The sequence below is a fragment of the Drosophila persimilis genome, unplaced genomic scaffold (genome assembly GCF_003286085.1).
Source record: "Drosophila persimilis strain 14011-0111.01,24,50 unplaced genomic scaffold, DperRS2 tig00000002-arrow-pilon, whole genome shotgun sequence".
Lineage (NCBI taxonomy): Eukaryota > Metazoa > Arthropoda > Insecta > Diptera > Drosophilidae > Drosophila > Drosophila persimilis.
Window position 1 is genome coordinate 4863591 of NW_020825289.1, and position 27764 is coordinate 4891354.

The 27764-nt window shown below is 45.0% G+C and overlaps 1 protein-coding gene across 1 annotated transcript; it reads right to left on the reverse strand.

Annotated features, from left to right (window-relative positions):
* Positions 1–560: 560 nt before the first annotated feature.
* Positions 561–27726, reverse strand: LOC6591164 (myosin heavy chain, non-muscle). The gene is made up of 12 exons (XM_026986373.1): positions 27565–27726; positions 26443–26722; positions 20214–20429; positions 14243–14399; positions 10908–11029; positions 8129–8152; positions 7008–7100; positions 3890–6934; positions 3303–3833; positions 1935–3230; positions 1706–1869; positions 561–1092 (listed from the first exon to the last, which is right to left on the reverse strand). The coding sequence occupies exons 2-12, from the start codon at positions 26572–26574 to the stop codon at positions 942–944; spliced, it is 5931 nt and encodes a 1976-aa protein (XP_026842174.1). The 5' UTR covers positions 26575–26722; positions 27565–27726; the 3' UTR covers positions 561–941.
* Between the last annotated feature and the right edge of the window lie 38 nt (positions 27727–27764).

The window sequence follows — 27764 nt, forward strand, 5'->3', positions numbered from 1 at the left end:
CTCCGATTAATTTAATGATATTTGGTATTTTAATGGTAGAAAATCGAATTTCGATGGTATCGATAACAATTGGAAAAGATGGTCACACTAAAAAGCACAAATTTCAATTTAAATTACGGTCAAACTACCCCAATTTTGAAGAGAACCAGAATACATGCCGCGATCATGAATAACTCTAGAAATTATACACTGATCTCTGTATTTCCTATTCCTCAATCCAGAGCAGCCTAACGGCCAAACAGTACAAAATCATTTTATGTATATAATATAGCAAATTTTATTGTTTAGTTCTAAACAAAAACGAAATTAAATTCGTACATTAGTTGCTTGTTCAACATTTTCTTTCCGATTATCTTTTGTTTTTACTCAGCTCTGTTCGGATTTGTTTCCATTTTGAGAACCGTTTTAGTTGTTAAATGCATGAATTACATATTGCATCGTATTGCTATGCTATGGGCTGTTCTATGTTAGGTATTTATGTATGTATTTAAAGATTGATTGCAACGTGGAAGTGAGTGTATCCTGAAGATATGCTGAAGGAAGTTAATAAGTTTCTGGGCTTCGGTTGTTTTTGAGTTGTATAATTTTCGTTTTTATTTCGATGCTTGCTCCGATCGGCAGCCAATCGAGGGATGTGGGGAAAGTTTCTTATGTGTTTATGGTTGTTTTATATAAATTTAAATTGGGGGAAATTGGAGTGTTTGACAACATTATTTTTGTTTTTTCTTTTTTTTGTTTCATTGTTTATGTTTTTTGTCGTTATAAAATGTTGGTTTTGTTGGTTTACGTTTTTAATTTAAGTATGTATAATAGTTTATATAAAAAATAACAGAGAAATTATATAAAAGAAACATTAAATATAATCGTTTATTTTGCTCTTCTCTTCTTCATCTCTTCCTCTTCTCCGTCCTATTCTCGATCTTGACCTAATAATTAACGCGTCAATTGCCCGAATCCTCGCCATCTAATGATTCATCCTGCACCGATGAGCTGTCGTCACCGCCGCCGCCGCCCCCACCACCGCCTCCTCCGCGCTTCGATGAAGGTGTGCCCGTGAGCCGGCTGGAGCTGAGGCCCATGCCGCCGGTGCGTCTAAAGGAAAGGGAGACATACAAGTTGCAGGATTAGTATCAGAGTTTACAATATATAGTATAGGATGGTTCTGGGTAGACGTGCAGTGCATGGGGGAATACAAAAATAACAGAACAGAGGTTGGAGTTGCACGAACTAAGTTCTATTTAAAATAGGAGTTTGAACGGCATTAGTTCGCACTGTTGGATGATTTTGCTGGACGGTGTGTTCCTAACATGCAGAGAGAAGTACACAGAGGTGTGGTTGCTAGGTTTTCTTTAGTTTGGAGTGGTTTCTGGTTCACATTCACTGGGTCTGGGTCTGGGTCTGGGTCTGAGGATCTGACTATGGATCTTGGCCAGCAGCACTTACAGCGCCTACGAGAAAGAAGCGAAACGATTCGAAACCTAATGCAGACCCTCACAATTCATAATGAGTGCGGCATCCTTTTTGGGCGAATAGGCCTTGGCCTTTTCGGTCTCGGCCACTTGGATGGAGCTTAAACCAAAACAATAAAATGTCAAAACAATATAGGAAGAATCTGAATCCCGGAAGAGAGCGAAAGAGAGACATAGCGCTAGAGACTTCCCCCTTCCGTCACAAAACCCTTGATCGAACAGGGATCTGCACCTACCGTAGTTTAGTTTTGAGTGAGTTGATCTCACGGTTCATGGCCTCCTGCGATTCAATCATATCCTCGCACTCGCGCTGGTACTTGCGCTTCTGTGTCTTCTCCTTCTGCAGTTCCTCCTCCGTCTCGTCCAGATTGCGCTTGAGCAATTTGATGCGGCTATTCAGCTGTGGGAGCAAAACGAATCCTTTAGTATTACCGCCCCAGAGTCAGGAAGGGTCGGGTTGCTTACCTTATCCATTTGCTCCTTGTGCTGGTCGACATGTCTCCGCTCGTCTTCGATGTTCATCGTCAGCTCCTTGATCTTCTTGTCCATCTTGCGGTTGGCCTTCTGCTGCAGAAGTCGCTCCTTGCCCTCGTTCTCCAGCTGCTCCTCCAGATTGGCGATTTTGGCCTCGAGCGTGGCGATGGTGGCCTTCACCTTGGTACGTTGTGCCGTCTCAATCTCGGCCAGCTTGGCCTTCAGCTCCTTGTTCTGGCGCTCGAGCAGGGCGCGTCCATTCTCGTTCTTCTGCGAGTTGGACTTCTCGTTGGCTAGCTCGGTGGTCAGCTGCTCGATCTGCAGCTGCGCCTTGCGGCTGCGGTCGAGCAGAACCTCCGAATTGGACTGCTCCTCCTCCAGCTCCTCCTCGAGTGTGGCAATGCGGGCCTCCAGTCGCCGCTTCTCGTCGACCATCAGCGATCCCTTGCTGGAACTGTTGGCAATCTCCTCGGCAAGCTCGTCGCGCTCCGTTTCGGCCGCCCGTCGGGCCCGCTCCGAGCTGGCCAAATCCTCGGTCAGCTGTAATACTTCTGCCTCCAAGGCCTTGACCTTGCGCTCGGCCTCCTTGCTCTGCGCCTGCAGCTCCTCCTTGGCCGCCTTGGCCTCCTCGGCGTCACGAAGCGCATCCTTGACTTGTGCTTGCAGCTTCTTGGCGTGCTTCAGGGCATCCTCCTTCACCTTGTTATGCATCTCCATCGTGGTCTCGATCTCCTTGAGGTCGCCCTCCAGCTTCTTCTTCGATGCCACGGCGGCCGTTCGCTGCTTGCGCTCCTCATCGAGCTCCGCTTCCAGATCGCGCAATTGCTTGACCAGTCCTCGCCGCTTCTCCTCTGCCCCCTCCTCCTTGGCCAGCAGGTCGCGCTCGAACTGGGAGCGCAGGGCCTGCATATTGACCTCGAGACGCAGCTTGGCATCCTCCGTCAGCTGGAGGTCGTCCTCGAGCTCCTCGTTTTGTGCTTTCAGCTCGGCAAGCTGCGACTCCAGGGCGCGCTTGGCCTTCTCAAGCTCGTGGACGTTCTTGTCGGCGGTGCCTTGGGAGTTGGCCAGGTCGTCTAGCTCGTTCTGGAGTGTCTTGCGCTTGTTCTCGAGATCTTCGATCTTGTCGAAGGCCTCGTCCAGCTCGCGGGACACCGACAGCACCTTGGTCTCCTTCTCGCGCGCCTCCCGCTCGGCAGTATCGCGCTCCTGGGCGATCTGCTCTGATATGGCTTTCTCCTCGGCGAGGGTCTTGTCGAAGTTCTTCTGCTTCTTCTCCAACTCGAGCACCTATGAGGGATTGGGATTGGGGATTAACAAAGGGAGTCCTTCAAGGAACTCTGACGAGGGCCAGGGACCTACCTTCGTGCGTTGCGTCTCCAGCTCGATGGTGGCATCCTCCAGCTCCGATTGGATCTTCTTTTTGCTCTTGTCCAGGCGATCGTTCTGGGCAATCAGCTCCTTCACCTGTCGCTCCAACACCTCGATCTCCTTGTTGAGCCGCTTCTTGCCCTCCTCCAGCTCCTTGGCCAGGTCGGCATCCTCCTCAGCCTTCTTCTTGATCTCCTGCATCTGGCCGGTGACCTCGGCCAGCTTGCGCTCAAAGTTACGCTTGGCCTCCTCATCCTCCTCGAGCTGCTCCTGCAGCGCCTCCTTCTCGGACTCGATCTGGCGCAGCTTGGAGCTGAGGCCCAGTTTCTGGCGTGTCTCCTCCTCCAGCTGCTGCTGCGCTTCCGTCAGCTGCGACTCCATGTTGCTGGCCGACTTGACGGCTGCCGATGCCTTCAGCTCGGCCTCCTCCAGCTGATTGGTGATATTCTCCGCCTCCTGCTGCAGCTTTGTGCACTTCTCCTGCAATTCCGATCGTGCGCGTTCGATCTCGGCCAATTTCACCTGCAAACAGAATTAGAATAGAGATCGTTCGGCCGCCTTCTGCTTTCGTCACTCACCTGAAGCTCTGCGATTTGGGATTCGGCCTGCTTGCGTCGTCGATCGTTCTCCTGCCGGGAGCTGTTGACGCTGCGCAATTCGGTGGCCAGATCGGCGTTCTCCGCCTCCAGCGTACCCTTGGCCTTCTCCAGCACGGACTTGGCCTTGCGCAGGTTCTCCAACTGATCGTTGATGCCGTTCAGCTCCTGCGAGTGCTTGTGCCGCATGTCGGCCAGGACGCCCTCGTGGTTCACACCCTCTTCCTCCAGCGACTTCTTTAGCGTGGCCAGCTCCTGTTCGCGCTTGGAGCGCAGCTCTTGTTGGGCGGCCGTGGTGTCCAGGGAGTCGAGAAGCTCGTTCTTGAGTGCTTCGAGCTCCTCGCTGAGGTCGCGTCGCACCTTCTCGGCCTTGGCACGGGCCGCCTTCTCGGCCTCGAGATCCTCCTGGATCTCGGCGAGCTGCGATTCGAGTTCACGTTGGGCCTTCTGGGCGGTGGCCTTGGTGGCGGACTCCTCGTCAATGCGCATCAGGGTCTGGGTGAGCTCCTCCTCGCGCTTCAACAGCTGCGCCTGCATCTCCTCCACTTGGGTGCGTCGCTCGTTCAGCTGCTCCCTAAGGTCCGCCACCTCGGTTTCGACCTTTCGCTTGGTGCGGTCCGTCTCCTGGCGCTGCTGCTGATCCTTGTGCATGCGCTCCTCGAGCTCGGCGATGGTGGCCTCGTGCTTGGCCTTCAGTTTCGCCAGGTGCTTGGCCTTCTCCTCCTCCTCGGCGAGCGTCTGGGAGAGATCGTTAGCCCGCTCTTCGAGCAGCTTCTTCTCCTTGAGCAGCTTTTGGTTCTGGTCGTCGGTGAGGGCGAGATCCTCCTCGTGCTTCTTGATCTTCCCGTCCAACTGGACCTTCTCTAGCTGAAGCTTCTGGCGCGCGGCCTCTTCCTCCTCCAGCTGCTCCTCGAGGTCCTGGATGTGCAGCTCCAGCTTTTTCTTCTCACCGCCCAGGGCCAACACACGCTCCTCCTCCTCCTCGACGCGCGTCTCCAGCTCCTGCATCATGTCCTCCAGCTCCTGTTTACGAGCCATCAGACGCGAGCGCGACTCCTCCGCCTCGGCGCACAGCTCAATCTCGGCCTGCAGCTGTTCTGCGAGCGTGGTTTTCTCCACAAGCGCCTGCTGGTACTTGCGCTCGTACTCCTGGGTGTTCTTGGCCAGCGTGTCGAGCTTCTCGCGCACCTGCTTCAGCTCATCCTCCTTCTGGACGAGCTTCTCCTCCTGCTTGGTGACCTCCAGCAGGGGCTTGACCTTCGTGTAGAGGCGCCACCACTGCCAGTTGCGGAGCTTGAGGTAGGCGGCGCAGTTGCGCTGAATGATCCGGATGGCATTCAGCTGCTGGAGCCGCTTCTGGTAGTTGCGGCGGGCGAGGAAGCCGCGACAGAACGCCTGGAAGTTCACGATTAGGTCGGAGATCTTGAAGTCACGCTCCTCCTCGAGATGGGCGAGGACGCCCGCGCGGAAGAAGATCTTCGACTGACCGACTCGATACAGATTCGAGTCGAGTTCCAGCGCCTGGATCATCCTCTCGCAGGCCTTCTTGCCGTCCATGAAGCCCTTGGCGATGACGTTCGGAGTGAGCAGCTCGTACCGCTGGCGGAACTCCTGGAAGGGTATGCGATTGGGGAAGCCTTGGCGGCAGATGCGTATGCCCTCGAGGACGCCGTTGCAACGCAACTGGTCGAGCACCAGGGGGGCATCGATCTTGCCGGCCCGCTTCTCGTGGTTCGGTATGATACAGCGCACAAAATTGGGATTCGTGTTGCGCAGCGTGTCCATCAGCTTCGCCAGCTGCTCCTTGTATAGGTGGGACACGGTGCGGAACATGCCCTTGCGGGTGCGTGCCCCGAACTGGGTGTCGGTCAGGGCCTGCTGTGCCATGCCAACGATCTCCGCATCCTTCCAGATGTTCACCACAAACGGATCCTGCGAGCCCTGCAGCAGCGACACAATGTTCTCGTTCAGCGGATCCATGTTCTTCATCAGCCACTTGGTCGCCGAGTAGTCCACCCGTCCGGCATAGTGGACGATGGCAAAATCGGCCACGCCCCGGAAGTCGGTCTTCATGAACTTCGGATGCATCGAGTGGGCCGAGACGAGCTTGTCGACAAATGTCTTGTCGGTGGCCTTGGGGAACCAGCACTCCTCGTCGAGCAGGGCCATGATGCCGCCCGGTTTGTCGATCAGGTCAATGGTGGGCTGCAGATCGAGCCCAAAATCAATGAACTTCCACTCGATGCCCTCGCGCTGGTACTCCTCCTGCTCCAGGATGAACATGGTGTGGTTGAAGAGCTGCTGCAGCTTCTCGTTCGTGTAGTTGATGCACAGCTGCTCGAACGAGTTGAGCTCGAAAATCTCGAAGCCAGCCATGTCGAGGATGCCGATAAAGGAGGCCCCCTGCCGCTTGGTGCGGTCCAGCGACCGATTGATGCGATTCACCAGCCACTTGAACATCCGCTCGTAGCAGGCCTTGGCAATGGCCTCCACAGCGAACTCCACCTGCTCCTTGGTCTGGGCCTTGGTGACAAAGTCGCGGCCCACCTTGATGCGCGGCGTGAGGAAGGCCCGCGACATGTCCGTCACACTCAGGCCGAGCAAATGGGCAATCTTCTGGGCCACTGTGTTGTCGGGTAGCGTGGCCTGGTCGTTGTTGCGCTCCTGCCGGAACTTCATGCTTCCGAACAGCAGGACGGCGCTCACGATACGGAATATCGAGTTGAAGTCCTCCGAGGTCATGCCCATGATGTTCATCGACTTGACGGTGGCCTGGAACTCGGCATAGTCATCCACACCGGGCACTGGCAGGCTGCCGTTCGACAGGAATGCATACGACTTGACATCATCGAGTATGAACTTCTCGCGCTGCTCCGGCGAGGCGCCCGCCAGCAACTGATAGAAGATGTGGAATGTACGTTCGTCCTTGGCTTGACGGATGGCCCGCGACTTCTCCAGCAGATACGTCTCGATGTTGGCGCCCGAGATGAAACCAGAGGCATCGAAATTGATCCGTATGAATTTGCCCTGCACAAAAAGGATCACAAATACAAGGATTACTGGAAGAGTCTCTATCGAAACGTGTGTGTGTGTGACTTACGAAACGCGATGAATTATCGTTCTTGACGGTCTTGGCATTGCCAAAGGCCTCCAGTATGGGATTCGCCTGCAGCAGTTGTTGCTCCAGTTCACCCTGAGTAGCGGGAGGACACAAGAGAATGGGATTATTACAGGTTCTTCAGAGATCTTCAGAGAGTCTAGGGTTAGCAACACAAAAAAAGCACAATGTACACATAGAAAACATGCAACAAACAATAGACAAGGACAAGGACAACCACATGCAGTTCTCTAAGGATTAATCTACGGCAACCATGCAAAAGACTACACCAAAAATTGTACTGAACACGGGACAAGACTCCTCTACTCTGCCGTTCGGCGGCGGCGATGGCTGCTCCAGCCGGTTGGATTCTTTTACCTCATTCTCATCAATCTCCATTGCTACATCGATATTCCGTTGATATTTATATTGTTTTTGATTCTGGGTCACTATCTTGACGGTTATGTATTTATTCGTTAACACCGAAAAGTTCTGTAATTATTCAGGATGTTTTTGGGTGGGTTATGGGAAGGGGAAGCCTCAAAATCATATGTATCTAGATCTATCTATTCATCTACAACTGAAAATAAGTATATATGTATATATGTATGTATGATTAGTTTTAGTTTTGTTCAGGGTTTACATATAGAGAGTAGGGGGGGGGGTTGGGGTGTGTACAGTAGAGCAAGCATACTTTACCGAAAATGCCTCTTGACTACTCTAAAAATGCGTGGCATGGAATGGAGGGCAAGAGGAGAGAGCAGTGAGCAGAGAGATGATTTTAAACAGATGTACAGAGTGTATGTGTGGTCGTGAGAAACAGAGGACAGAGCACCTTGGAACTCTTTTGTGAGAGGAAATGCATCATATCATCAAAACATACATATGTAAATGAATTAGAAATAAAATATGGAGAGGTGGGAGAAACCAGTCCCCTCATTGGTAGAACAAATAAAAAAAACAGGCATTTTTGGGGATAGAAACATTAAAATTGGGTTAAACGAAATAGATAACGAAAGGGGGGAGAGGATCAACAAAACATATAGGGGTTAATATGGCATCCATGTTCCACCATCCACCTTTCGTTTAGTCTTGGATTTGGTTTTGGATTCGGAAATACTTACAATCAGAATGGCAGGATTCGGCACCTGTTTTGTTTCGGGGGTTTTTTGGTGTGTTGTTTGGGTGTGTGTTTTTTGTTTGTTTTTTTTTTCGGGTATTCATCGGTTGTGTGGTGGCAGCCAGCATTTCGTTTGTACAAAATATATATACACCATACCATACCATACCATATGGGAATGTACAATATATAGATCGATATATATCGATATTGATATGTGGGTATATTTCGAGTTCAAAGTTCAGTGTAGTGGAAGGCACAACAACCAACAAAGTCCAAAAATGTACAACGAGTGTTTGTATTTGTGCGTGTAAATATATTTATATATATTGCGTGTGTGTGTGTGTGTAATAGGACATGAAAATAAAGAAGATTCATAAATAAATAATTCAAAAATATATATAGTAAATATTTTGCCCTAGAAAAGGTAGTGCAAAAAATAAAATAAAAAAATTATGGATATATTTCCCAGAAAGAATGCAAAGTTGTGCCCAAACTATTATTAATTGTGTGTTTCCAGCTTGTACTTTTCTTGGTATCTGTTATCGGGGGCAGCTGATAAGAAATCCCTCTCCCACCTCGTAAATACCACCTCGTGCTGTTGACACAGACACGCCACCACCAGAGGATAGGAGAGGAGCAAAGCCCAATGTCTGAACTAGTTTCTAATCAAACGAACGGCACGAATGAATTCCCTTCGATTCCACTGATGATTCAGTTGTAGGTGCCTTCATCAGCGTCTATTTATGGCAATTGTAATCACAATTATTCGTACCAGCTACACAAACATTGGTTGCCTCTTCAATTTGGTGAGAAGCAGCAGTTCTAGCCAAGATCGCACCCTGCCTCCCTCTCGTAAGGTTCTTCTAGGGGAACATTCATCAGCATCAGCATATCGTATGTGGAGTGCTCCTCCTGATTATGTTTAGGAGGCATCCGTATAAATGCCTTAAGTCTGTTTGCAGCTTATCACGTTCCAGCAGCAGCGGCAGCGGCAGCAGCAGCCTCCAGCCGCAAGCAGGCTCATATAAGGCAGGCCAGTAAACGCATAAAACATAATGAAAAGTGTGTTTGGAGCTCAAGAGCAGCTTGTTTTTTGTGGCTGAAAAGGATTGACTGAGTGTATGCCCAAAAGAAATACGCGAAAAATATATATACAAATATAATTTGTTTGGTTTTGCCCCCAATTATGGTTATGAACCAGAACCGAACCGAACCGAAACAGAAGCCAGTCCGAGAACTGGGGCGCCACCAGCAACAGTTGCCATGCCACAAAAGGAGAAGATACCCACCCCCCAGATAAACCCCCCATTGAATGTCGCAATTCGAGTGATTTAATTTTCAATTTTTATCAATTGCCCCTCCTCTGGTGGTGGTGGTGCTGCTGCAATTCAATTTCGTTTCGCTTTTGTTTCTTTTTTGTTTGCCTTTTTTATGGTGTTTATTTTATTGCTGTAAATGACAAAAATTTGTCAGCAACTTATTGTACAGTATACAGATATACCATATGTGGCAGGGCATCAGTTGATTAATGAAGTGTGCCCCCTCCCCCCCTTTCCACCCATCCTCCCCCCGGCAAACCGGCAAGAGAGCAACCAAAGCAAAGAGTAAACCCAAGGAGACTGGGCTTTGGCTCTATGATGCTGCTGTTGCTGTGGCTTTTGATGCCGCGTAATGTGGCAGCGCCCCTCGGTCGGTAGGAATGCATTTCTGCCCGGGGAGGCGAGCTTCGTTGGATTCCGTAGAATGAAACGAAACGAAAAATATCTACTAATCGTTCCCCTCTATGGGGAAGAGAGATGATCCCCCATCAGGTCTATCAACCGTTATTCAACGCACTCTATCTGAACTCTTAACCTATCAAACCTATCCTAAGCTATATGAATCTAATCTAAATCAACCTGAACACAAAAGTGCCAGCAAAGTCTATATTACAAGAAACACTCAAGTGTCATTCGAAATTTTCTCATGTGCGTTCTGCATACAATTTAGGCTTTTCGTGAGCTTAAAAGTTCTCTTCTGTTCCCACTTCCACTTGATAGTTCCTTAAAACCACATTTAGATATTCTATTCAAATATATTTCAATGCTTTTCATGACTCTTCATGGTCTTCAGTGACATGAGATACAAAACGAAATACTTTGAAATTGTAAGTGGATTTGAGGCAGTACCACTTGGAACACCCACATAAGAAGTCACAGGTACGAGGGTGTATTAAAGACAGTTTGCCGACTCCAGCAATTATATACACACCATAATAGATACATATATAGGCGTGTGAGTGTTAGTGAACGTATCGTAGATATCCATACGAGTCGTGCATCTCCCTTGAACGTTCTCTCTAATTAATTACAATGGCAAACAATAACAATTGCTGGGAGCAGCTTGCGTGTCATTAATGTGAGTTTAATAAGCATTTTATAAGCACACATATCCAATCGAAAATGGAACTGTATCTGCGAGTAGAGACGAAACATATGTGTATGGATCTCTACCACAGATGATGCACTGAGGGAAAAAACTGCTGCTAGAACACATTCCTCTAATGAGGTTTTGGCATTTGGGATTGGGATTATTCCAATTCCAATTTGGAGAGGACCCTTGTACGACCCTTTCTCAACTGAAGCAGCATCCCATTGGAATCAGTGCACGAATCATCTACGAATATGGAATGTGATGTGAATTTTCCCCCAGTGTAGATACAACTTTGCATTCGTTTCTGTTCTTAGAGTCATTTATCTTATTTTGGAGCCGACGAGAGCTGTGTTCGTTCTTGTACTTACCGCACCAGAGCCCTTGGGCTTGGAGGCTGCCACATAGGCCAGAAATTGGATGACCTTCTTGGTGTTCTCCGTCTTGCCAGCACCCGATTCGCCAGTACACAAAATCGATTGGTCTTCGCGATCTGCAGAAAGAGAGAGAGAGAGAAGGGGAGACGTAAGTACGATTTAAGAGCGAGAGAGCGGCAGAGTGGGACGAGCAGAGAGTGACAGAGTGGGACGAGGAGAGAGTGACACACTTCATTACCGCGACAACAACAAATTTGGCTGCTGACAAAACAAAAATGGAAAATGGAAATTAAAATGTTCAAAAAAATGTTTCAAGAAAAAACAAAATCGCAAACTCAGCTTGAAATTTCTGTTGACCCAAATTCATGTGAGCAAAAACAAAACAAAAAAACAGCAAAAAAAAAAAAGAAGAGGGGGAGTAGTGACGGGGGGAGAGGAATAAATGAGACATACATCAATTGAAACAAAAACAACAACAAAAACTATTGATTTCAGCATGCGTATCCGAGAGATACTGGTGCTGGTACTGGTACTGGTACTCGTAGATACAATCATCGACCATCGACGAGTATTTGGCGGCAGTAAATTGCTTTTGCCCCGCTATTGATATGGCGCCAGTGATCCCGTCCAGAATCGTTCGAACTAGATTTGCACTGCACCCCAAGCCCCAAACCCCAATCCCCAAACCCCAATCCCTCATCCCCCATAGCCTCGTCATTCGATCCAATATTTAAGCTAACCACAAAACTCAGACAGACAGAAAATGGACAGACATAGACACAGATACAGATACAGACACAGACACAGACACAGAGTCAGAGAGTCAGAGAGTCAGATATATCCACTCTGATTGCCATAGATTTCGAGGCAGCTTCCACATAACGACCCCGTACTTATTTATTATTATGGCCAAAGCCGGTCGCTCGATCTATCGAACGCCGTGCATCGCATACATATGCACAAGCATACATACCTACATATGTATGTATGTATATATATCTGACCAAAGATGGATCGAAATTTATATATCTCGGCAAGCGTCATTTTATGGGAATTTTTTGAAGCTCTTTTTGTATATTTTTTGTTTCTTTTTGGGTTAAGATTAATCTAATAGTTGAAAAACTGGGATATTGTGGATGCGCATAGATGGATGTATCTATTAAGCAACAACGATGATCATTCAGAGAAAAAAAGAGCCATAAAAATGTGGCACAGGGACTGCAGGGGGTATAGGAAAGAGTATAAAATGAAAAGGCAAAACACTTTGTATGGAATTTTCACTTTTATTATGATTCTTACTATTGACGCAGTTTATGGTCAATTTAGTTCTCAATTCAGATCATTCTTTGGAACAATTCAAACTGCATTTTGCAGATTCCACCCATTGGAATTTTGATTGCTTTATTACTGTACTTTACTTTATTTGTATTTATTTATTTTGCCAGTTTGGGAAAACACTTTCATTAATTGTGCCATCGATTTCGAAATATCATAAATCCGACATTACTGTTTTTGTCAATTTTGCCTATAATTTGTTTTGTTTATAAACAAAAACCAATTACAAGAAATTAAAGAAAAAACAAAAACGTATCTTAAAAAAAATTATATATATACATATGTATATTAAATAGCTTTGAGACGAAAATTTAAGGAACAAATTTGCAACGAAAGTGATTCAAAAAAGATAGTTCCATACATCAATGATTGAACGATAGAAAGGTTATATCCACTGTTATTCAGATTTTTCTACAACGAATATGAGGGAAGAAGCGAGGATAATCGAGGATACAAATCCCAAAAAATTAGCTGATCAAATATGAAACTGAGAAGGGAGTTCCTCTTGACAAAATAACTCCCAAAACTTTGTTTTTGTTTGCTTATATACAGCACATATGTATGTATATACAAATGTATGTATGCACATACATATATCATATGTAAAGCAAGTCAAGGCGTGTCATTTGATCATGAACAAGAGAGTCGTATGACATTGGGGCTTGGAATATGGAATGGTTTCTCGCATGGAATGGGAATGGAATGCCATCGAAATTGCAGTTTGTTCAGATTTGAAAGATTTGCCATTGCCACGATACAGAGGTGTGTGTGGTGTGTCCAGTTCCCCAAATTCAATATCCCAATTCCAATTCCAATTCCAATCCCAATCCCAATCCCAGTCCCTACCGCGGCTCTGTCGCTGTTTCTGTTTTTGCATTCGCAGTGCGTGTTTCAGGGCAATGTAGTCCCCAGAGGAATGATGGCAATGCAGGAACACGGCTGGAGATTATTAAAAGACAGAGAAATAAATCAAAAGAAACTGCCACACCCCAAAGGTATGGGAGTATGGGAGGGTTCCATTCCGCCGCCTTTGTGGCTGTGAATTAAATTTCTCACAAACTGAGACTGGGACTGAGAAATGAAAAAGGAAAAACAATCAAGTAAATGTGCATAAAGCAGAAATTTATTAACCGTCGAATATGGTGAGGCTCGTAGTGAGGTGACGATTTGTTTAAACATTTCAAAACAAAAAAGATTACGACGACGACGTTGATGATGTTGAAGGGGGCACAAAAGCACACAAATTCGAGTCCGAGCTGAAGCAAAGTTGAGTTTTTAGATCCATATATGGTAATGACACGTATACGCAATATTAGTTAGCCAAAATGGAGACTCAGACAGGGACACACACACACATACACACATACACACATACATACAATACGTATGGTATATAGAGAGAGGTATGCCTCGAGTTTGGAGTCACCGTCAGAGCGCGGCAATTATGAATCATCTACCGGCGAGACGTTACGCTTGAATCGGACATGCAAAACCATCCGAAAAGTCACCGAAGCAGCCCCAAAACCCAACTGAAAGCCAGGCTGAAAATGCAACAGACTGAACAAAACAAGAAACCAGTTTCTGTTAGAAGAGAGTCGGAGATGATTCATCCGAGGATTTACCCAGCTGGGAAATGGATGTACTCCCCCCACCACCGACCAAGCATGAGGCATGCAGCAGCTGAAAACTCACGCAATTCTGGGGAAAAAAAGGGACAGAGAGACGACCGAGCGACCTTTTATCTAATCTTCGTTTTTTCGCTTGTTTATGCGGGAATGGAATGGAATTCTCGATAGCAAACACACAGAAAATGGCAAACATGAAGCAGAGACAGAGACAGAGACAGAGAGAGAGAGAGAGAGTGAGAGAGAGAGAGAGAGAGAGAGAGAGAGAGGGGGAGTGCTGATAATGAAACAGTAAATAAATCTATATACTTATTGCATTTCGTGTATCAGAAGAGCTATGTATGTGTATAAGAAGAGTACTGTACTTACCACCCAACATGTTTCTATAGGCACTGTCCGTTATTGCAAACACATGCGGTGGCACTTCGTGTCGCTTTATACCCTTATACCGTTCCATAATCTTTTCGGTGTAGATGGGGAGTTTCTTGTACGGATTGACCACAACGCAAAATAGACCGGAATATGTCTGGAAAAGTAAAAAAAAAAAATATGAATTATTAATATTAATATAACTAACAAGGAGGCAATCCACCTGCAACCCCGTGTCTGAAAAATACCCTCGATAATGATCTAGGCGCAAGTGTGTTTGGCATTTGGTTGTAGGGGAAATTCAACCACTTTCATATTCATAAGAAGATTGATGCTCTCAAAAAAAGATTGGCACTGTAGCCCACTTTGTATTGAGGTCTGATTTAAGAATCATCATCTTTTCTTATTGCATAGAGAGATTATATAGAGGGGAGAGAAATGGGTAACAGGTATGGCTAGCTTTACCGATCGAGATCGGGATCGGGTTCGGGATCATCTGGCAGGCTGAAAGTGGCTTCAGGAACGTGGAAAACAAAGCAAAGTTTTGGCATCATTTTCGATGGCATCGTGTTGCATGTGTGGTATGCAAACATGGGGACTAACGACGAACAGCCTCTGGCAGCCCCTGCAATCGGCAGGCGGCCGGTGGCGGCGACTGATGTTCAGTGGCCTAGTTAGTGCTTAGTGTTGCCCAAACTCTAACGCGCACACACACAGATACAACATGGGCTTGAAGCAAGACATGTGCTTTAAAGTTGGCCAGCACCATAAACAGCAAACGCATGTATCTGTATCTCCCAGTGGCTGTATCCGCTGCTAAATCTGTATCTATAGTTGTATCTGTATCCGCTGGTATCTACCAGCCTACATAACTGTGACTGTGACTGCAACTGTGACTGCGGCTGCGGCGTGGGCACTAAGTATGCGGCTTTTTGCTATTTGTTGTACGAGTATCATTTAAATATCCAGCAAACATTAAATGCGAAAGGAGAAAAAAAAACAACAAACTTTACGAGGGAAGGGGGAGTAGACAACCCACACACACCCATTCGTGTGTGACAGATACAGATTGAAATGGAAAGTACGGGTCTCAATGTAAATCTCCCGAAAAATCTCTCTCTTTGAGCGGAGGAGCACAGGCCAGGGAAGAGTGGGCCCCGACTGACTCATACATATATGTATATGTATATACCCATAGTTTAAAGAGCCTCTTGGAAGAAATAACAAAATCACGTCTCGACAATCAGTAACCTTGCTTTAGTAGCCATAGATGTACATACATATGTGTGCGTGTCGGGCATCCAAAAATGGCAGAAAAAACTGCTTTTTGTTTCTTTGCTCTTTTTGGCAATCGTTTAGAAGTGGCCGTCACTCGTGACGGCAATGTTTACTCTCGGATCTGGGATCGGATCGCGTCTCTACACACACTTTTGCGGCACTTCAAGCTCTTTGTATGCTGCTGCACTGAGTCATTATCCTGATGTATGGTTCAGGCAGGCAGGCATTGACCATCATCAATCAATGGAGCCTGGCTGCCTGCGTGGCCTGCCCCGCCCGATCTTGGGTGGGGCCTTATATGGTCAGCGGATAACTCAAAATCATGAAATTTATGTAAATCTCAAGCAAGTAGCAACAGCGCCACAGAAGCAATTAAATTACAGCGAGATTTACTTATATTATGGAGGGAGGTATTTATATGAGGTGAGAGGGGACAAAGGCGAGTCACCGCACAGGTAAACGTGAAATATTTATCAATTAAGCTGAGAACTCACACACAGAGAGACAGACAGAGAGAGAGAGAGAGAGAGAGAGAGAGAGAGAGAGAGAGAGAGAGAGAGAGAGAGAGAGAGAGAGAGAGACAAGAATGAGCTTTGGGTGGACTATTATTTTTACGTGAGTTGGGAGGCTTTCTCTGCAACAAGCAGTTCAGCATTTAAAGAAGACAACAGTTCGAACTACCTTACAGTAGGCTCCCTCTCACTCCAGCTATGGTAGGAGGTAGAAGCAGAGCGGGCTTAATATGATGCTCAAATTAAAAGCAGTTATTCATTTCGAACAGCAAGCAGTTGAATGGTGTTCAAGCTAGTTGCCTCTCACTCTATTGATTGGAAGGAGCATATTCAAGCAGTTTGATATTCATTTAAATTCCAAGCAGTTCCATTAGTACTACAACTAGTTGTTGGTTAGTACTAGCTCTATGCAGAGGGAGAGAGAGTGGGGAAAGAAGACATACAAAAAAAACAAAACATTTAGTCTCTTACCAGATTTGTCAGCCATTTAGCGTGTGGACCATTTTGGTCTCTGCTTTCAGGCCTTATGTGGGCACAAGCATTTTATTTGTGTATCGAACGTGTTGCAAGCAGAGCAAATGGAGGGGCACATTCAGGCAAACAAGGGCAGAAGCAACAGCAAAAACAAACAAACAAAAAAGCAGAAGGCGGCGTCTTTCATGTTAATTACGTGCTCGAAGACACCTCTACCTATACCTCTATCCACATCACATCACCCATTTCCCCTACCGGCACCCATCCATTCATCCCCCACATGTTGCAGGGGCAAACTATTAGTGCCAATAGTTTTTGAACAAATTGTTCTGCTGATATGCGGGAAATATAATTTATTTGCCACAAAATGCATGCCTCATGTGGCCATAGACTCGGCAACAGCCGCCGCCTCTGCACTACCTCTACCTCTGGTGTCTGTCTCTGTCTCTGCCTCAGCATGTGGCACATTTGCACTCGCTCGTGGCTAAAAATTAAAATCTTGCAAAGCAAATTAAGTGACAGAATTCCCATATTGAAATGCCACACAAGATTCGGTTCGGCGTCGCCTGAGTTTGCCATTTCAATTAGCGTATCTCAAAGATGGTTAGAACTGAATGGATTCCGAATAGGGATATGGAATGGGCAAAGATTCATACACACATACATATGTACACATGGGGAGCCTGTAAAAGTGTCCAAGGCACCAACGTCATCCTCCCTGTCAAGTGCAATTATATTTAGCTGCCAACGCATGGGCCCGAAATGTAAATTACAATTTTCAGCGCTTTTCCCGCGATGCTGCTGCCGTCGAGCAATTGCACCCAGTCACCCGATGGACATAAATCAATTAATTGCAAGAAAATGCAGTCAAAGGGGGTTACCAAAGCACGCCGATGCTTTCAATACCCTAGCAATGAGATCTTTTCTATGGCCTAAACCAGGGTTTTGGGTAGCTTGGGACCAGCTGTCTTTGTCTAAGGTATGAATATAATGTATAATGTATAACCTTACAGTTGGCAAGTTTTCTATGCTTAATTCCTATACAATGCACGCTGCTGATGGAGATTGCAATACCCTACGAAAGAGTATATAACATTGTAAATGAAGAAAATTCAAATTTTAATGTTTTGTGGAATATTTCAAACCCAATTTGATTTTCAATCGGCTGCAACTAATTGGCGAAGCGGGGGAAGGAAGGCGGGGGGCTGGACTATGGGAGGTCTTTGGTCAGTTTCATTCGTGCCCCATTTTTCCCGCCCTAGCCCCTGTCTGGTGGGCTGCTGACACAACATTTTCTCCGCCCAAATCAATTCGCTGCAAAAATTTTCATGTCCAACAAATTGGCCATATTGGTTGCTGTTGTTGCTGTTGTTGCTGTTGTTTCTGTTGTTGCACCAGAGGTGTTGACACTTTGATTTGCATACTGTATCCATGTAAAAATGTGTGTAAGTGTGTGTAAGTGTAATATTATTTTTGTTCTGCCTGCCTGCCGGCCGACGCATATTAATTAAGCTACAAGCTACCGGCAGTCAGAAAGTCAGAAGCAGCTGCCAGTCGAATTAATTTAAATTAAATTTAAAAATCAAATTAAATGTCAACAAACTATAATAATTATGCCGTTCAACACAGCGCCCCTCCCCCGTATCTCCCTATCTCTCTTTCTCTCTCTCTCTCTCTCTCTCTCTCTCTCGCTCTCTTCTTCTGTGTCACCCTGTGTTATCCGCTCTCTTTACTTCTTTCTTTCTTTGGCGCACTCGGGGCCATGCAACAAGTTAGCGGCCTAAAACACGTCAGCAACAATTGGCAAGCAAATTAAATGGGACAGCCCGCCCGAAAGAGATAGGGGCAGAGTAAAACGAAGAGGAAAAGACAACAAGAGAGCAGAGAGAGAGGCGAAACAAAGTGCGTGGAATGATTGTGTAAGTTGTAAGCGGGCACACAATAATTCGCTGACAGCAACAACAAAAAAACAAGAAATTAAGTCTAGTTTTGATGCTCGAAGTTTCTGATACCCTTCAATATTACAGAACCATTAGCTAGAGCTTAGAGTGTTTCCATTTGGGACTACATCTCACGTCGATTCGCTTATGGGTAAATTGTTAGAGCGAATCAACGGCAACGTTTCCAATATTCCAGAATAGCCAGAAAACGTCTGGCCAAAGTCGAAATACCCTCTATTTAGGGTATAAAAACGGCAGCAGCAACAATGCCTGAAAGTGCGCTGAAGCGTGGCCCGACAACAACAGCAGCAACAATCTAAACAAATTTAAAGCAGTTCGCGCCCACATCAAAAAGTAGAAACAACCGTTTGGGCATTAAATTAAAACTCCCAAACCAGAAAGACAGACAGAGACAGAGAGCGAAAATTTGAAAGAGGGCAGAGTAAGATAAGTAGTAGCAGCAACAAGCTCATAAAATATGTAAAAAAAAAAAAAGCGGCACATAATTTGTTAGAAAACAATAAAACAAATAAAAAAAACGAAGCTGCCACATGGGCTGCGAAATAGAAGGCAAATAGAGATACATAGAAAGAGAGGAGAAACACCCACGGTTCAGGTCCCGCTCAAATCAAGCAGTTTATCAACATGCGCCAGCTACATGTTGCCAGAGCTCAGCCTTGAGCCACAGAAGAGGCCTTATTTTTGTCTACAACGGCCTCTTAATGATCCATACAAAGGTTAAAAGAGGGTGTGAGACTTAATGCATTTTTAATTTATTTTTATGGAACAATGTAAGAAAAGAGGAAGAAATTCAGCTAAGTGTAGTTGATAACGATTAGCACTGCAGGCAAGCAGTCGTGCTAAGCAGTTCCCAACAATGTTGCAAGCCTCACAATATTTTTATTTTTATTTCTTATTTCTTTTTCTGTTCTTTTTTCATTTTTCGGGGGTAATTTATGTGATCAGATAAATCGATATTCATTGAAGATGCAATTGAGGCAGCTAATTTAATGATTTATATAATGAAAAAGTGGGGGGAGAGGAGAGCAGAGCAACAAAAGCAGACATAAATTTATATCCTCCTCCCCATTTAAATGCACTGCATGAAATCTATTAGTAATTGGCTTTCTGATTTTAGTAAATTTGTAATTTTCGAACAGAAAACACTTTTGGCATAACAATTAAGAGCGGATGTTCGGGGGGTTTGAGAGGGAAAACAGGCTGGAGTTGGGAATCGAGTGATTGAATGATATTTGTGTGTCAAACATTTGCGAAGCTTTCAGGCGAATACTTAGAAAGAGACGAACTCGGGCTGGGTTGAGGACAGAGTTTCGCTTTTCAATAATTCCAGAAAACTTAGGGAGGGATAGGGATGTATTTATGTTGTTGTTGTTTACTCTAAAGTCGTCATCATCATCACCATTAGCATCATGGTGGCTGTCGTCGTCATCTTGCCAACAGCTGGCACAGCGGCAACTTTCAAGTCTTCCAACATAAATTTGTATGTACATACATATGTATGTGGCGTGAAGGAACCCCATTTTAGACAGAAATGCATAGATATAAATTTTCAAGAACCGAGTGAACGTGCAGACCAAAGGAATAAGTTGGGGTTAACCTAGATATGAGTAGATCCGATCCAGAGCGTCGTTTTTCGTGCGCACTAAGAATGAAGTTTGCATTGATCTGGACTGGGAATCCGTTGAATTCCAGGGCGAGAATTGTATGTTTATGAGTAACGAAGGAACCATATAGTTTAATACTTACATAGATCAAGCCAGAGTAGTATCTGTCTTTAATGTTGTGCAGCACGGAGGCCTCGTTGAGGCACGTCAGCTCCGCCATATCCTCGACTTTGTCGAATTTTGGCGGATTCATCTTCTGTATGTCGTCGCGCAGGATCATGACCCTCTTGCCGGTCTCGGCCAGTTCAACCTCAACCTCGTCGCCATGTTCCCGCTTAATACTGGCGGCCACGAAGCCCTGCAAAAAAGGAGACAAGAAAAATGTCCATTCAATTAGTCACACTTGAACTTTAACAATTCGGCTTCCAGGAAGGAATATATGAGAATCAAAATGTTATTTTGCTTATGAGTGAATGAGTATGTATGAGTTAATGTATGCAATGTGTGCACTGCTTTATCTCAGCGGGTAGCCACGATAAAAGAAACAACAATGGAGCGTAAATTCTGCTGCTCCTGCTTCTGCTGTCTTCGAGTGCATCTCGTCTCGCGTTGGCAGCGCTGCATGAGTCAAGCGCCAACATAAGAGCTGTTTCACTCACTCTCCATGTCCCTCTCCCTCTCCCACTCCCACTCACTGTATCTCTATCTCTCACAAGTGAAAAGCAGAAGCAATGACAGCAACAAAAACTGCACCCGTTCGAGTGGCCAAAGCAGACAAAAACAAAACATAGCCGACAACAAGAACAACGGGAGGCAGATGCAACTGTCTGTCTGTAGATCGCTCTCCTTTTCCCCCTCGTCCCACTCTCACAAGTTCAAGGCTCTGCTTTGGCCGAACCAAAGCGTATTTGTAAAAGGTGAGACAATGATAGATTTTTCTCTAACGGTTGCGTGTGTATGGATGTACGCGACTGTCACTGTTCGACGAGCAGAGTCCCAAAAAGGAATCCAATCCCTCTTTCACAATGTGTAAATACACCTTTGCTTAATCATTTCCCCTTGTTCCGTTACGAACTGACTCGTTTTGCAGTGTGAGAGCGACAACAACAGCCTTAATGAGTGTGTGGATTTGAACTAGTTCTGGTTGATGGAGATGAGCAATCACCGTTGGATGCTAGGAACGGGACTGATTGTGATTCATTCAACGAACTTCTCAGGAATTTCTGACTCTGCTGGCAGAAATTGAATCAAACCAAAAAATAAAACCGATGCAAGCAGTGCAGAATAAGTAGCTGCAGCTGCAGACGCAGCCGCAGCAGCTTCAATTAGAAGTTAAGTGAAGCAACAACAACAATGGAGATCATGGTGAAGCATGCAGCATGGTGCATGCGTCGCATTGACATTAATCAAATCAGGGGCAAGCACACTTGGCAGCAGCCAGGCAGGCATGCAGGCAGGAGGCGGCAGCCAGCTAAACCGTAATTCAGTCATTAAAGGGTGAAGTGAAGTGCCGCCGACGATGCAGAAATGCATTATACAAATAACAACAAAAACCATGGAAAGAGAGAAGGGCAACGGGAGGGAGAGAAGAGAGTGCGCGCAACAGCATCTGCAACGCATCCCAGACGACCGGCTCCATTAAGTTAAACACGTACACGCCCCAGCGATCAGATTCGGAAAAACCGCGCACCCTGCTTTAATTCTGTCTCTCTCTTTCCGCCTCTCCTTTTCCAGGTCCTATCTCTTGAAGCACTCTTTCGGTTTCTCTGTGTTATCTTAGTGCTTTTCCGGCCCAGGAGATAAACAGTCGTAAGAAAGTCGTTATCCCCAGTCCACTTACAGCCAATCCGAGCGGATATGACGAATAATTTCTGCTGTTTACAAGGGAGCACGATCCTAAGGGTAATAGTATAAGCTACACCATTTAACCAAAGTACTAATCGTAGGAAACGCCTCAAGATCAAGATCGTACACATTTGCAGGGTTTCTTTTGCAACGAACATTGTATTTAATCAGAAAATACTTTTATTTAACACTTTTATCAAAATCTACTGTACATAACGCTGTGTTGAAGCGTTTACATGAATAAATAAAGCCATACAAATTAAATACCCATCGATTAGCTTAACTTAGTGACACATGTATGTATGTACACCCGATGCATCGAATTTATAATCTGCCTTGGGAAGAAATCGTAAATTTGCAAAATAAAAGAAGAGTACATTGCACAAAACAATTATATAGTTCGGGGAGGCTATTCTCAGCTGTCGTTTGGGGGAGTTCGTCTGTTTTGTGGGCTGTCACTTGTGCAAAACATTTTCGCATAAAAAAACGTTGGAAAATTGACAGTTTGGACACACCGCAGCGGACAGCAGCCAAAACGAAAATGCTGTAACATTGTTTGGCGTTCGGTTATGACTCATGATAATCGCTGGGAGGCGGGGATAGCGTGAAATTCCTGATAGAAGAAGTATTGGAGTTATGGAGCCATAGAAATTGGCAAAGATAGAGGCAGAGGGAGTTGGGGCATAGCATATGAGGTCATCAGTCTCGAACTCTCTCTTTGAACGGTATCTCTCTTTCTCTCGCTCTCGGGCATTCCAGGGAATCAGTGAAGCAAAACCAAAGAAGAAATATCAAACACCTTCATAACAATAGACGAGAAGCAAGCCAGGAGGAGTAGCTGGAAGAGTGAGATGAAGAAGGATGAGGAGACCCAAAGAAGAGTGAGAAGTTCGATATGGGAGCTACCTCAATCGGTGATCCGTGAGTAACGGAGAACGGAAAATGCAACCTTGAACTTTGTTGAAGCTCTCAAAAGTAGCTAGTAAAAATACATATATGTACATACATATGTACATATAGCAGATCTATATCTGGTTCTCATTATTTACTCGCTGGCAGAAACGTCTGGTTTTAGGCAATTTCTTTTGTTTACGTTTTATTCATGAATAATGAGTAAATTGGGTTTAGTTAAGCGGTCAAATGTACATAATTCTCTCTCGTTTTCTCTTTCGCATGTCTTAACCTGCCGCTCTCTCTCTCTCTCTCTCTCTCTCTCTCTCTCTACCACACAGGCTCCGCCTGAATAAAGCCAACTTAAGCCTGTATGACATTTACCTAACATTTTAGTGATTTTACAGAGATTAATTTTTAAGCATCTGTAGAACAGCTGTTTCACAACACAGTCATTGACATAAAGTAGTCACTACTTCTTTGAAATCAGCTGAATCTAGAATTCTGTTTTTTCTGCATTTTACTTTAGATATAATTGAATCAACCTTATTAGTCAGAGGAGTAAGTGCAGTAAGTGTCATACAGGCTTAAAGTCTGACAATATGAACGATGGATGGACCTGAGGCATGGGGCTGCCATTGTGGCCCATAATAATTTGTTATTCTTTTATTTTATTCATTTCGTTTAATCGATCAACGCATATGCAGAGGGACGCATAGAGAGAGAGAGAAAGGGAAAGAACGAGCGAGAGGCTAACAAATGTATATTACATATACGTGATACGAGATACGAGTCTGAGGTTCGTTGACCGTAAACCGGACGACGGACGAGAGCCGAAAGCTGGCTACGTTTGTCGTTGGCGTAACCAAAAAAAAAAAAAAACAGAGTACAAGACATCTTCGCCAGAACAGAGTGGGAGAGTGGAAGAGTGAAAGAAACAGAGAGTGCGAAAGGGGGAGACACAGAGAGAGTCCAAAGTGGTTTCTGGCGGTTATACATATAAATAAGACAACAAACGATATTCTGAGCGTTTGTGTGTGTGTGTGCGAGTGTGTATATATGCGGAGTGTGGGTGTGGGTTTATGTGTGTAACCGAAGACCCCTTAATGATCTGCCACGGACGGATACAATCGATTCGATTCTTTGGGCATGACGAAGGTTAAGCCCGACTTCAATTTGGCTAACAATTTGGAAAGTTGTTGGTAGTACAGGAATACTCTGAAATTATGAAAGAGCTGATGTGAGATTGAAAGGGGCAATTCACGACAATGAAATAACTTGAAAATATGAGATAAGAATGCAAGCAGTGGGTCGGTTCCTGATTCATATTGATTGGAGTTCTCCTCCAGTGAAATTTTGCTGTTCCAGTATTTTTGAGTATTACCGCGATTTATTAGAGCTGTCCGAATGCTTGAGTTATCTAGAAATTCATGCGACAATTCCTAAGTTTACTTCAGCCACATGACCACAAAAACTATCTCCACCGATCAGTAAACAAAACTGAGCGAGCCTTAAAAATAAGTTGCATTGTACATACATATGTACATATGTATATCTAACAGTAAATAGATGGATCCATATGGGAGATACCCCGTACAAATATGATGTCAGGCAAGCCCGAAAACAGTTACGAAAACGAACGGGGACTGAACGAACTGCTTGTTGACACAATTGGCGAATACCCTTTTGGCCGAGTCTTTTCCCATAGAGCGCACAAATATTCGCAAGAACAGAACTGTATCTGTATCTGTATCTGTATCTGTCGTTGGACATTCCAGCGGAGCAACAGCTTGTGGCTGGGCCATATGCAAATTTCTTAACATTTCTTTGCCGTCGTCTGTTCGTTCGTCTGAATGACTGACAGACAAGTCATGACAATCGACCGTTTGCGAAGCCGTGCCATTCGGCTCGTTCTTTATTTTATTTTTTTGTGTTTTATTTCTTGACTTTATCTTTGTTTTTCATTTGAGATTCCATCGTAAAGTAAATGTCTGTTTAAGTGAACGCGTAATTACTTAAAAATGTGGAGCTGTTTGCTCGTTTTTCTTTGTTTTCAGTTTCTTTTTTTATTATATGGAAGTCACCCAAAAAGAGCTACCATTCTAGGGTCCTATCTTACATTCCATTCCCATCCCATCCATTCCCCTGTTGAGCATTATCTCGAGCAAATAAAGCAATTAAAGTAACACAAAATAAACGTGTCTGCTAATTTTATCCGTTTATGACTTTTGAAATAAAACTAAGGAATGCAGTTGAATGACACCTGAAAGAAATCATCTCTTTCTCATCTCCCATCCATACCCCCAAATACAAGAAAGAAGTGCGAAGGAAAAGGTGCGGAAGCATACGCAAAACAATTCAGAGAGACATGGGGGTAGAACCGTTTGTTGACTTGTTATCATCTCTCTCTCTCTCTGACACGCACACACATATGCTACCCTGCCAGTAACAATCCGACAAAGCTTTCGCAGGCGCATACATTTATAGCGAAGAGAATATCAGAAGTTAACAAAATTTCAGAACACCACTATATAAACTTTTCAAACGATTCTTAAGATCTTTGTATAAGATAAATCTTATATAATTTAACATACTAGATCATCAAAATTTGGACATTATCTGATCACTATATGTACATACATATGTATGTATATGGCCCCTCTAACTGATCGTATCGTCATACTCTTCCTTCGCTTGAAGCGAATGTTCGCTAGAGGCAGTACTCACACACACACACAAACACAAACATGCAGAACATATCTCAACACAAATACAGGGACAGAGATTACAAACTTGTTTTGCCTCGCTCTCGCTGGAGCCCTGACCCTGCTCTCCCGCTCTTTCGTTCTCTTTTGTTTGGTGTGAGTGAGTCAGAGAGTGGCTGGGATATGCAAATTGGAAAATGTTGTGCAAAACCCTTTTAGCGGCAAATTGATTTGGATTTTGACCAACTTGAAGAACTGTGGCATCTTTTAACGCTGATGATTTCAGCAGAGAAATGAATGAATCAGCAGGGAGGAGCATTTAGTGTGGCTGATTTCGACGGATGTTTACTCAATTTTATCACCGCAGCGAGAAAGTAATGCTAAATTCAAAGAAGTTGGCCCGGCTACAAGAAATCAAAATGGAATGAATGAGGTGTGATTCATTAATTTCCACAGCGATGACTCGGAACCATTGAGAGTGCGATAAGACCCAGCCCCAGAGAAGGGACAAACGAAACACTGCGCAAATTGATTAGTTTACTTCGGGCTCCGGGGCTTCTATCAGTTGGTTTTATGTCAGGTAATTTCGTGTTTCGGGCGTGGTTCACAAAACTGTATCGTTATGGCAGGAAAAAGCATTATATATGCGGCTCGTTTTTGCCTGTTGCTGCTGCCTGGCTTACCTAATCGGCTTAAAAGAACAATTTTTCAAAAGTAACCCCCCCAAAAGACTGGAGCTGTGAACTGGGACAACGGCTCGAAACTGGTCAAGACGAAGCAAAGCCAAAGCCAAAGCCATAGCCAACGCCAACGCTGGCCGAGCTCTACAGGTTTTTCAGGTCGCTTCAGGTGAAAGCAGGAGAGAAGAAGGAACTTCAAGATGATAGGGCGGGAGGAATATGTGGGCAAGGGTTCTTCAGTAGAACTCACCTGATTCTCGTGGGGCACCCAGACCAGGCGCTTCTGTGTCCATTCCGCCTGTGTGGCCGGATCATTGTATTGGTTCCGTTCCACCGAAAGGTATTTCAGCTCGGGATCGTTGCGATCTACTTCTTCCGACATTGTAGCGGTGTATTTACTCTCTCTCTCTCTCTCTCTATATATATATATATATATATATATTATTCTCACTCAATTCAACTATGGTTTTGTAGTTTGAGTTTTCTCGTCGTATTGTGGGGGCTATTGAGGTTTTTTAATACACACTTTTCTGTTGAGCAGAACAAACACAAAATAATGAATATGGTTTCGTTTAATTTTCACATCGGAAACACCACGGCCATTGAGATACAATATTTTTCGCATTTATCTCGAGACGCGCGCTCTTTATCTTAGAAGTGCGGCACAAAACGGAGGCGGCGAGAACAGTTTCAAAAGGGAAGAGCGCAAGAGAAGAAAAAATATGGCCACAGTTGCTCAAGCCGGCTGTGTCTAGAAATGAACCATTAACCAGTTTGCATTCCGAAGAGTGCAGCAGGAGCAGCGGCAGAGCCGGCAGCAAACATATTTGGTGGCTGGTTTCGGTTTCTTTTTCGAAGCAGAGCAGGTATAAGCGGCCATCATTCCATTCCTTCTCTCCCTTCTCTCTTTCCATCCTTTGTGTACCGCTGTTCTGCGCTCTCCACATTTCAAAGCAGTTTTCCGCATATTTTACACATTAATATTGTTTTTTATTCTCTCGTTTCACTTTGTCAGCACTGCTTTTGTGCAAATTCAACTCAATTTTCACCGAAATGCACGTATTTCGATGCATTTGTTTCAACAAGCGGCGTCGGCGTTGGCGTTGGCATCGACGTCAGCGTCAGCGTCGCCGACAGACCGGCGACTTTTGGGCGTTAAAATTATTCTACATGCATTTTATTTTTTCTTGTCGCGCTTGCTCCTCGCCTTCGGTTTTTGCTGTTTTCTCGCACTACCGATTTATTGATATATTGCTGGCAAGCTGCGTCTTGCAATGTCTTTTTATATGGAAATTGTGCCGTTTTATTTGTTTCAAGCGACAGCTGCACTATGCACACACACACACACACACACAAACACCCAGGAACTCACATTTCGACGCGTCGCACGTCGTTTCAGCGGTTGCTTTACTCACTGTTTATTGCCTTGTTGCGTTACGTTTCGCGTTCTCTCTATTTTCTCTTTCACTTTTTCTTCGCGTTGTCTGTGTGTTTGGGTTTGACTCGATTTTTAACGGTAGCACCTCTATAGTTTTCGATTTATTGTCAACGCGTACTGGCGTTCAGTATTTA